A 12966-nucleotide genomic window follows, 5' to 3' on the forward strand; every position below is an offset into this window, starting at 1 on the left:
TGCTACATTAAGCAATTTAAGTTGATCTGAGAGAGACAGATTTATGTTTGGCCGGTAGTCTATAGTCTATACTTTTGGTATTATATTTGCCAAACGTTTGACTACAATGATGAAGTCATGAACTTGACCTGAATATTATTATAGTTTTACGATAAGGTGGGATAAGTTCACATGTACTGTGTAAGCCGAATAGTATATATATGTAACAAATCGCCTGGTTAAATGTAATTATGCAAGATTTGCTCTGTATAAATAAATAGAAATAGTGAAATTTCAAGATTGTAGTGTTGCATTTTTTTAGCAGAAACTCGTAAGCTGTAAAATGAATGTTTTCTTTGTTTTGTTTTTTGTACTATGCTGAGTTAAGAGTATTATATAACATTTATATGTTCTGATGGAAGGATGGGAGTAAAGTTACATAAGTCCATTATTAGTTGGCATGTTCTTAAATCACATGAGGGACTGATGTCTTGAGGATCGAAGTTTAAGAGCAAAATTTCAGTAAAAAGCAATTGTGTTTGTTAGTTTGGAATATTATTCAGTATTGAGTAACATTAATTGTCTGTGTAGGCCTCTTGACCTATCATTTAAGAAAATGTTTGAGGGAACAAATTACTTCAACACAAGTGGCACAGGTAATAAAAAATAATTTTACATTGAAAAGGTATTATTGTTTGACTGTATGTACAAAAAAATTATTTTCTCAGAGTTATTGAACTAAATTTAACAAGAAAATTATTTTGACATTGTCAATTGAATACAAAAAAATAAAGAAAATAATAATTGCTTTCACCAGGACTTACATTTTATTGATATTATTAATTTATTTATAAAATTCAATAGTAAAAGCATTTCAAAAACTGGAAACAGTCAATGCATTTGACAGTTGTTTTTGTTGTAAGCTCACGTGATCTCGCAGAGTACTCGTGTCACTGGTCAATATCTGCCATCTGTTGTTATCGTATCTCTTCTTAAACCACATGGTAAATTTAAGCCAAACGTATGGTCCAGCCTTAAATGGCCCTCTAAGAAAGTTATATTTGTCAGGTCCAATCTGATGCATTATTTAAAGTCGGTGAACAGATCAGCTAAAAATAGATTTAAATAACAAAAACTTTACAAATCTTCTCACAAAATCTTCAAAAATCTTCTCACAAAATCTTCAAAAATCTTCTCACAAAATGCCTTTTTTAGCAGTGTATTTCATTCATTTGAGTGATCTTTAATGCCTTTTTTAGCAGTGTATTTCATTAATTTGAGCGATTTTGGGCCATCTTAATTACATGTACCTTGTATAATAATGAAGTTTAATAACAGTTTCTAAGTGGTGACTAGTGCTGATCAACATCACCTAACATTTTCATGCCATATGATCATGGTCTGCACTGTTCCCTATTCAGTCAGTGCTTACTCTTAAATTTATTGTAAAAACATGTAAATGGTTTTGCCCACATTGAAATATCACAAAAAGTCCATTTTGCATTTTTAGTGTGCTTAGGGTAAATCGACTTAATCATTGACAAATTTTTAGTATGCATGCTTTGTTTATCCAAACAGCCACTGTAAAAAGGAATAAATGGTTAAAAAAAAAGTCAGAAGTTTTTTTAGACAAAACAGTAGGCTGACAATTAAATAAATATTTATATAGATATAAATCAATGTTATATGTCAATAAAAGATAGAGTGGCATATAAGGTATACATTGTTCAAGTGTTGTTTTTAAGAGTTAATATGTTGAATATTTAGCTATCACTTGGAACAAGCAGCTCTTACCAGTAAGTACAGTGTTGTGTTTCTTAGAAAGTCCTTAGTCTGAAATCGGTGTTTAAAGACCAAAACTGAGGCAATTTTGCATTGCAAAGAAATTGTCCTATATATAACTTATGACTTCTCTTTTGTGACTTGTAATTTCTGAATAACATTACTGTATACAGATGAGTAATTACACAAATTTCTCATAAAAGGGTCTGTCATTGTATTTCTGAACTTTTCTTTGGAAAATAGAATGAACTGCATGTATAGTCTACAGTCCTTTACTGAAGGGAAAAACCTTTACTGAAACCGTCTTAAGTGAGTCCTAAAGTTGGTTTTATGTCCTAGGACTAAGAATACACTTAAGATTTTCTATGAACATCAGCCCAAACTATTTCTTTAACCCTTACCCTGATGGACCTGAAAGTGATGAGCTTTGCCAGCAGTATCCAAGCAGTCTGGCCAGGCCCTACTTTACTATATTTTCATCTTGATATTCAAAATATTGATAATAATTATACTGTCGCAGAAATGAAAAGATGGGGCAAGTCTCCTTAGAAATTTTAGCAAGGTAATGGATTAATGCATAACAATAACATATCAACAATGTAAGGCAAGTGTCAACCTTGACCTGAAAAATTGTACGTTATGTGGTCAGTGACCAGAATTTGACCATTAGTGGATGATGGTCATAATGCATCTACCGGTAATTATTTTTTTTGTAATATTGTAACATACTATGGAAAGGGCACGGTGTTAGTTTAGTAAAATTATACAAATTTATTTTAGTTTGATTGTGTTAGAAGCTATAAGCTTATTGAAACACTCTTGAATCTGTTCCTGGAACCAACCAGTACTATAAAGCAATGAATGTAAAGTTTCTTGCTCAAGGAAATAACAGCCTGCCCCTGACAAGGGTTCAGCAATCCTTAGATTACTAGTCCGACGCATTTACCACTCGGCCACAACGCCACTTTCATAGCAAGGGTGGAAAAGATGTTTTTGTATTACTTAAATGTTTTGTTTTCTTATTTTCCTTAGGGAAAAAATCTTGTAGACAATTTGTATTTTATTTTATATGGTCACTTACCTGAGGCTTGTCATAATCATATTCATAATGCTGTATATTTGATATCCTTTATAAATTTGCCTTCCTCCTGGCTTCATCCTTCAAGCTGCCTTCTTAAATGTGACTGGTGTACCAGTATAAACTGTATGTTGTCTGAGGTCCCATCTGTGTTCCATGAACGTTTGCTTTCCTTTGTTTATCTTTTTGCTGTTTTTGTTGCATAAAACAAGCTGGCCCTGTTACATTATCGTCTTAGAGGCAAATGTACAAAAACGTTCATGATGAATTTCAGAATTGAATTTAATTTAAGCCAAAACATTATAATAATGCAGAGTAAAACATTTTTATTAAGAAAGTCTCTACTGCAGTATTTATAATAATAATAAAGAATTATACTATTATTTCTCTCTTTGAGAAAAGGGGCCAATTAGTGAAACAATAAAAAAAGTGATATAAAGCACTGCAGGGTGGAAAGTCCCTGCCTGAGATTTAAGAGCAGATTACTGTCACCAGAGTTTGTCACACATTTGACAGTCTGAAATCACCTGACATTATACATGTAGCTGTAATTTAGTAACTATCACATTTACAATTATAGAATCGTCAAGAGTCACAAAGAAAATGTACATGATAATGAAAAATTCAATAAAATACGTTATCCCTGCCATGGTACATTGTGTCAGTTTCTATTTTTAGTTACAGTAAGGAGTGTGCATGGATAAGATTTTATTTTCTTTCAAACTGTTTAACCAGACTATATGTAATAACTTGAATGATTTGAATGGAGATTTAGCCAATGAGCATCATCATCAAGGGAATTTGTTTCTGGATTTATCTCTGGCTTTGCAGTGTTATTTAAGAAAAAGTTGAAGGTAAAATTAATGTTTTAGTCAAAGTTAATGGTAAACATGATGGCGCCTATGTTAAAAATAATGGCGCCTTTATGTTGCTCAGAAATTACAATTAATGCTTTATTATAAGCTTGTTTAAAAAGCTGTTGGTTAATGCAATTTATATATATTTAAAATACTGTATATTATAGAAATATATAAACAGAAGATGGAGATATTTTGTAGGTTAATATATTACAGTGAAATCTTTGCATGGTGGCCCTCTGTAGAGCATAAGTCCTTACAATATATTTATCCTCTATGGAGCTACACATAGGACATTTGCACCTTGGACAGTAACTGTTGTCCGCCTCCGCAAAAAAAGGGGGGGGGGGCAACCCGAGCAAACGTGTGAGGGGGCCACTGTCCGGGGAGCAAATCATGAAATGTCCGGATACCATCAGCAAAAGTCCGAACAGTTTTGCAATATATTTTTTAATTTCACTGATTTAGTGACGGTTTTAAAAGTTATTATTAGCACCAGTTAAATATTTCATTATATGGATAAAGAAAGTTATTTCTGACACCTTGATTTACTGAGACAGACCTGTACATTTGATATCGACAGTGAGCTGGATGGCACAGCTGGTTGTAGTCTGATTGGTATTTTATGCTCAGGTATAATGTTCGGTGGGTTCGGGGAATAATATTGGCGAGACCTTGCAAACAAAACAGATAGTGTTTGTGGTATGAAACAAATATCTTTTATATGGTAAATGTTAAATTAAAAGCTGTTCCTAATTTGACAAGAAAAACTTAAGTTGTTGTCAGGTACTAGTAATACAATTAACGATGTAGTGACATATTAACTCAATAATAATTTGTATATATATAACCAATGCTGGACATTATTTAGTAGTATAAGTGGTTATTGGAAATTCCGTCTTTTTCTTCGTAACTCTGCTTAGACGAAACTTTCTCGCTTCGAATGTTTCCAAGTTTTACTATAAATTATTTCCATACAGTGTTGTCATAATGTTATTGGGAAATAATGATTGACTGCGTTAAAATTTCGCTGCCGAACTTATAGTAGTATATTATTTTAAGAAGTTTTATCGTATCGAAAGTAATTGTGTTAGAGTGTTTAATTTTTAGTTACCTTGTTGGATAGATTATAAATTATGTTTTATTTTGCATGCAGATGGTGTCCGCACTGTGCTATATTTCCTGATATTTTGTGGTGAAATATTTTGATTGGAAATGAGACCCAACCTTAACATTTTTTAAACTGTGCTATTATTTGAAATACTTTATGAAGTAAATAGTTTTGAAATTTCAAAATTGGAAAAATTGCTCTTTTTTGTTTGTTGCTTTTTTTTGGGGGGCAAAAAATAAGAGATATGCATGGAGTAATTAAAATTATTTCCATGGTCAATTTTTCTTAGAACTGGATTATAATTTTTTTTTACCTTTGTTGACAATTGATGAGTGGAATTTTAGTGTACGCAAATATTAGAAAATAGTTGAAAGGGAAAATGAAATATTACAGTTATACTAAACTTTTAATGGTCAAAATATTTTTTTATAAATTGATCATTTCTTTGGTTAACTATAAAATTATGTTTATTTTCCTTCTTTTACTGTAAAAAATTCTTTGTATTTGTATTATTCTTTACATTAGCAATAAGATTTTTGAATGGCAAACCATGGTCATTATATATGAATACAGTGATATACTTAAGATGGTTACAATATATAACAGGTTCACTATGCCATGATATACCATTGTTTAAACTAACATAATCATTTCAAATGCCATGGCATGCCACATTTGCATGTCACATTTACATACATAGTCCTTATTATTGCCATGACATTTTATATTATAAATGCCATTAACAAGTTATACCTCATTTAGTTATGATCATGAAAAAAACTGCCTTGTTAAACCACAGTTGTGGTCATTTTGCCATGTCAAATCATAGTTATGGTCATAGTCACAAAAATTCTATGTTAAACCAGGTTACTTACATGAATTTAATTTTGTTTTTTGCCATGGTTACACTCTTACACATGTAATTACAAAAACACCATGATAAACCAAGGCCACTAACATGATCTTAATTAAAGCCATTATTCCAGCCATTAAATTACAAACATAAACATTTTGAGAACCATGTTATATCATGGTCATTTAAAAATTATTAAAAAAAATGCCATGTTTGATAATACCAGGGTCACGTAACATGATTATGATGGATGCCATTACAATTGTATATTATATATAACCTGACTGAAATGTTCATAATAAATGAATGGTGACATGGTAATGATAACAAATTATTATAAAATGCCTTGATATCATACCATGGTAACTAAAACTAGAGCTGTCATCGATATCGACAATATCAATGTATCGTTGATATTTTTTTGTCGATCAATAATCGATACACATTTTAAAAAATCGATACTTTTGACTAATAAATTAAATGTCTAGAAATTATAAAATTCACCAAAAATATATACAGAAGCAGTAATTTATATCTAATGTTATGCTTTTGTTATATAGTGGAATTATTTCATAGCAATGGTGACAAAAATATTGTCTGGAAAAAATCATGCAGTGGACAAGACACTGTACAGAACATGTTTTTGACTGAAATCATTGAAACAGGTATGAAAGTGAATGACAGACAAGTGAGTATAGGATATTATGGATATATCGGTGTATCGTTGATTTTAGTCACTTGATATCGATATATCGTTGATATGCTTTGCACTGAATCAATGACAGCTCTAACTAAAACATTATTTTGATTCTGATCGACACTTGTGTCAAACCAGTTTGAGCGTTAAATGAAGAAGGGATTAAATAATAACTAATAATTTAGAATTAAATGTGAACTTATTTTGAAAAACAACAAACAAAAATCAACCCAGTTTTTTCCATAGTAATTTGATACAGTTTATTGTTATATTTTATTATGCTAGGTGTACTGCACTTATTTGTCTTCTTTTATTTTACAAAAGAAAAACAGATACGTAAATGACGGAATTTGAATCAATGACAGGCGCTAGCCGAATGGTGATATTCAAAGAAGTAATTAGAAGCTGTTATGAAATATAAGGCATTTCATAGTGATTATTAAGCTGACGTTTCCGAGAAATATACGTGTGACGGGTCAGAAAATTGATCAGAAAAATTACGTACGTTTTTAAGGAAAACATGTAAAAAAAGAATTCATTCAATAATTAGTGATCAGAACTGAGCGGATGTTAGATAAATTTGTATTCGCTATATTCTTGAAAATATTAGCAGTGTTATATTTTTTAATTTATTATTGTAAATAAGCAGCTATACATAGTTTAAGAAAATTAAATTTTGAGCTGTGTTTTAATAATGTTTTAATAGTAATTGGATTTTTGGTGTGCTTTATTTTTCTACATAGATGAAGTTTTTATGGAATAAAATTTATTGATAGAGGAATTTATAGAATCTGAATGATTTCCTGTAAATGGTTAGTTTCTAAATATGAGTAAATAATGGAGTAAATAATTTAAACTAAGAAACATTGGAGTAAATAATTTAAACTTAAAAACAATGAATTAAATAATTTAAACTTCAGTTTTTTGTTGTAATAAATAGACTAAGATTCATCATGTTTTATTAATTTAAGAAAACTTCTGTTTAATTTCTATTAATAATTGAATATTAATGGTTTATTAAAAACTAGGGTTAACTATATTGGAATTAATTAATTGGTTTTTGTTTCGGACAAAATTAAGATCAATAAGTTATTAATTAATTAATTATTTCTTTCTATATTCTGATATTGAATAAAATATTATGTATGTAACAAATAATATTAATTCTAATGTTTTAAAAGAAGTGTATATAAATTAAATAGGGAAAGAAAGGAAGTATTTTTTTTCTTTAATAAAAGAAGGGGAATTTCTTGTAACAGAATATTTTTTTTCTTTATGTATATAAATTACAACAAATATGTAATTATGAAAAGTTTCATTATATTTAACTGTAGTGTCTGTTTTAACGAGGGTTTCTCCTGACATAACAGTTACTGGTAAAACACAAAATTAATATAATAAACTTGTTTTTAATCCACAATTACTTTACTTTCAGAGTACATGTATCATCATTTCTTTAAGATTCTTTTAAATATCTTTCCTAACATAAAGTATGAAACTATGACACTTATTTATGCATGCAATATCTTACTTGTATACAGTATCGATAAAACTGGAACCAAAGGGGAAAAATGACACTTTGTATATTTTGGAAATTAATCATTTTAATGACATTGGAAAGGAAGGGAGAGGACATGAGACAGACAGTAACATTTTTATGTTTGGTAAATGCAGATACCCATTAAGATATAGTTATTGTAAGTTTTAATTGGTGAACGGAGAGATGAGTGACTTTACTGGATGTCAGTTTTAATATATTGGAATATTACGTTCTGTCTAAAGGAGTATATCAATACGATGGCTGATGATTATTTCCAAGCAGGTAACTTTCTTATTTTTATTTCACAATTTTTGCCTGCTTTTTTGTTTTTGAAATGAAAGTCAGTATATTAATCCCCTCAAATTTTACAATTCTCTGGACTTACCTTCTTTGTGTTTTGTTTTAATTAGTGACATAGCTTTTTCCCTTAAAAAATAAGTCTTATCATTAAGCCTATTGGACCAATGAGTACACAGTAGCACAATTATTTAAAGACCTTCTGATTTAATGTTAATTGCTTATAATTATTATCACATTCATTATTTGTTGCATTAAAACTATACTCAAAGTCAAAGACTTATTGGATGCATTTTAGAAAAGAAAACACTTTTGAAAAACAGTTTTAATTAGCTCGACTTTGCAGAATAGGGAGAGCTATTTCACCCACCTATGCTTCACTGTCAGCATCCACATGCCCATCTGTAATACTTTGTTTATGTATGCAAGCTGGTATCTGGGAATGGGTTGAAATTTTAATCAGTTATTTTGAGAAGAAATATGTAGATTTAATATATTTCCCTATATCTCTGATACCGAGATGCAAACAGTCATGTGTGTATATTTAAGGAAAATAATCAGTTTATAGCTTCTTGTAGATCACTTTATGTTTATTGCCCTAATAATAAGTCTGACGACTTCACAATAAGGATAGTCTCATGAAAAAGAAGTTATTTTCTTCTCTCAGACTATAAAAAAGGTAGCTTTTATGCACTGATAATTAAAAAAATTAGCACAGTCATAAGCACAAAAGAAAAAGAAATTCTTAAGATAAAAATTTGATTGACTAATTAAGTCAAGGTTAATATTAAGATAAACTCAAAATATATTTTGCTACTTTTCCGTACAGTAAGGTGACTTAAGGTGTACTTTTTCATACAGTAAAAAGATCTGGAAACAAAGTGATTCCATAGATCACAACAAAATTACATGACAAGGTCATGTTTTCCATATACACAAGTAAGGTCATGTTTTAAGTCTTAGAAGTTCAACATCCATCATGTGTTATAAAAGATGTTCCTTACACATATAGATTCTGGTGTGTGGACTAACTTCTTAAAAGTGCAGCCCATATTGTAACACTTGTTTTATAACTTAATTATTGGCTAATAATACCAGCCTCTTTCTTCTTCTACATAAAGACTAATAAAATAAATTGTGTAATTCATTGAATGAAACTATGGAGTATGTGAATTTCGATAATGTCAAATTTGTCTTTGGTTAAAGTAAGTCACTCGGTCAATATATTACAAATTATGATTGTAATTAAAGTGGGTCACATATTTTACCTATTAACTCTGTTACATAACAAATGTAAGTCAAGGGTATTTATGATTATTATCAGGTGACAATTATTATCAGGTGGTCAGGTTTGAAGGATGATATATTATCATGGTTGAAATATGAGTTATCTTCACCTGCTGAACTTTTTTGAAATGAACTTTCCATCTTAGTTCATTATCAGTGTATATGGATATTGAGATGGATGACTATGCAATTACTTGACCATCAGTATATTGTGCCTGGTCAGACTCACATGCACTTATAGCACACAAGTGCATGCTGGCTTTGTTTCATACTGCAAGTGTCAAATGTTTATTACATGTACATGTACTTTCATTTCCAGTATGGTAAGGGATAAATTATAAGTCAGCGATTGTTTAAGTTTCAATGTTTTTGTAAATGCAAAACACAGCTTTGGGTGCAGGATTTCTCGTAATTTTAGATGCAAACACCTTGCAGCATCTGAGTTAAACCCACTGATTTATTTATGACTAATGAGGTACATGTAGCTGAAAAAGGTTGCCTTTAAGCAGGTGCTGTAAGCATGAAATAATTCAAAGTCAGGGGCAGTATCTGGGTTCAAACCCATAGTGATTTGGTGCAATTTGATTCGTAATCAGTGACATAGGTCACTCAGACATTATAGAGTGCCGCATTTTAGTGGGTAAGCCAATATTTTAAATTTTCTACCTGGTTTACAAAGGCCTTATTTAAGCTAGTGGTTCATAGAAAGTACCTGTCCCAAAGTGTAAGTCTATAATGTATAAGGTACATTTACTGTGATGGTGCCTTAGTCTCCAAGAATTAAAGCTGGACCCTCCATTTATATAGAATGTTAGTATGAAATAAAGTCGAGGAGAAATGCTTCAATATTTATCATTCTTTAAAGCAAATTAATAATGTCAGTAACAAATAAAAGATTTTTTTTAAAAATATTTTATTCGTATTGCTCTTGTTATGGTCTAATTACCTCAGGATAAGTTTTCATCTCTTGCTTGTCTTCGATTTTTTTCTGTATTTTACAGTCAAACAGTTATAGTCATGTGCCTTAATGGAAATTATAATGAGTAAATTAATTAGAATGGTTGAGTCCATAAAGAGAAAATGAGTAATTAATTAAGAGTTCATGACTCTTTTTTTCTTGTAATTATTTTAGATATGCCAAATTAAAGAGGGCATTAACTTCAACTGACTAGAAAAAGAAATTCTCGAGCTTATAAAGTCTCTAAGAATAATCTTCATTGTAAGTTGATAGCACATTGACAATGTGTGTACATGTGAAAGAAGACATGTGGGCACTGAGGTTTAAAGGATTTCTAGATGTTGTTTCATTATTTGGCCATATTTTGCTGTCAGAATGAAACACGAGACACTGATTTACATGTAGTACAGAGAAGACACAAAAAAAGAATTCTTTGGATTGTTCAAGGTAATGTTTTCTGTAGTGAAGTAGAAACAGGAAAGTAAAGATGCTGTTGACTTTAAATAAAATAAATAAAATCAACTGGCGATTTTTGTACAGCCATTTAACTGAATTGTTTTGTAATATGTTACCGGTATATACAAAGTAATCACAAATATTAAGAACATTTAATTTCAAACTTAGAATTTTTTATTTCAATAATTTTAGCATATATTTATGTTACTGCTGTGCAAGCAGGAGTTATACACTTATGTAGATGAGAACATGCATTAACTGTTAAACTCATGCGTGCATTTTTTTTCTCATATTTTTTAATATGCCTGACTCAGGGTGCCATGGAAAAATTGCTCACTGCAATGATGGCCCCGGTAGTTTCATTATCAAAACATAAACATCAACACCAGCATGATGTAACCCATTTCTTTATATTTTTAAGGAAGAATAGCAGCAATGCACTATTTTCATGCACATCATCTGCAGAGGCATAGGCGAATGCATGATGGCAAGAGAAGTTATGTTGAACAACTTTTGTTTGTAGCTCAAAGTAAACTTGTCAATATAAATGATAAAATATCATAAATATTGAGAGAAAAAAATTAGACATGTTTTAAAAAAAAATCCTGAGTAAAGAACATTAATCGATATATTTTTATATTGCTGATGAAAATGGTGTCTAAGCATTGTTCTTTATCAACGTGTGTACTTAAGTACTCAAGTTACTATTTGTCAGAGATGTGTTGATATACATTTATAATTGTCAAACAAATTGAAGTAGTATGTTTACTTGTAAGCCATTGTATATTTTGTAACCCTTTTAGGCCTTTGATATGTATTTTGAAATATTTAATCATATAAAGTCAAACCTGTGTTGAATATATACATGCAACCAGTGCAGACTGAGAATATTAGCTGCAATACTGTGTGGTCAGATCATATGCCACGGGCTGCACTGTTGCTATTCAATCATATTTTGAAATTTTGCATTAAAACGATGAATGGTTTTGTTCTGACTAGTCAATTTACAGTATTTTGAGTGTACAAAATCATTTTAAAAGGATTTTTTAAAAAAAATCTTCTGACTGATTAGCAAACTGTGAAGACTATGATCAGAACACACAGACTTGTCACATGGATGATTTAATTGCCCGATTTACAAGCATCATTCTTTCAATTAATGTACTAATAAAGGGATAATTATCATATTCTTATCACAATATGATTCAATTTATTCTGTCAACAGGACTGACTTGATCTCCATTGTTTTTAGTGCTAAGATTTGGCATCATAAATTCCAATAGTCATAAAAAAGTTGCCCCCCCCCCAGAACTTTTAATACAAGACATGCTGAATGTCATATATTGCAGTTTAACATAGACAGTAGCTATCATGTATGTTTTGTAAATATAACTATTGGATGTATGTGCTGCAAATATTGCTTGCAATTGCCCCTACAAGGGAAAATGAAGTGAATTTCACTGCTTGGCTGGTAAAGTGTGAGCAGGTGACTGTTCCCTCAGAACAGAGAGAGAGAGCCGGTGACTGTTCCCTTAGAACAGAGAGAGAGCCGGTGACTGTTCCCTCAGAACAGAGAGAGAGCAGGTGACTGTTCCCTCAGAACAGAGAGAGAGCAGGTGACTGTTCCCTCAGAACAGAGAGAGTGAGCCAGTGACTGATCCCTCGGAACAGAGAGAGAGCAGGTGACTGTTCCCTCAGAACAGAGAGAGAGCCGGTGACTGTTCCCTCAGAACAGAGAGAGAGCAGGTGACTGTTCCCTCAGAACAGAGAGAGTGAGCCAGTGACTGATCCCTTGGAACAGAGAGATTGAGCAGGTGACTCTTCCCTCGGAACAGAGAGAGTGAGCCAGTTACTGATCCGTCGGAACAGAGAGAGTCTGAGCAGGTGACTGTTCCCTCAAAACAGAGAGAGTGAGCCAGTGACTGATCCCTCAGAACAGAGAGAGAGAGCCAGTGACTGTCCCATCAGAACAGAGAGAGAGAGCCAGTGACTGTTTCCTCAGAACAGAGAGAGAGTCAGTGACTGTTCCCTCAGAACAGAGCAATAGCCAGTGACTGTTCCCTCAGAACAG

The 12966-nt window shown here is 31.4% G+C and overlaps 1 protein-coding gene across 3 annotated transcripts in view; it reads left to right on the forward strand.

Moving 5' to 3' along the window:
- LOC132717037 (protein cycle-like) overlaps positions 1–12966 on the forward strand; it is a 70984-nt gene that overhangs the window by 4668 nt on the left and 53350 nt on the right. The window contains exon 1 of one of the 3 annotated variants that reach the window (XM_060700408.1): positions 487–635. The exons of 1 other annotated variant lie outside the window; for it this stretch is intronic. In XM_060700408.1, the coding sequence (XP_060556391.1) occupies positions 596–635 (40 nt within the window). In that variant the 5' untranslated portion in view covers positions 487–595. Of the gene's footprint in view, positions 1–486; positions 636–12966 lie in introns of those variants that run through there. One more of the 3 variants, XM_060700409.1, reaches the window with a different exon arrangement.

The sequence above is a fragment of the Ruditapes philippinarum genome, unplaced genomic scaffold, assembly GCF_026571515.1.
Source record: "Ruditapes philippinarum isolate M1 unplaced genomic scaffold, ASM2657151v2 ctg121_1_1_1_1, whole genome shotgun sequence".
In the NCBI taxonomy this organism is placed as follows: domain Eukaryota; kingdom Metazoa; phylum Mollusca; class Bivalvia; order Venerida; family Veneridae; genus Ruditapes; species Ruditapes philippinarum.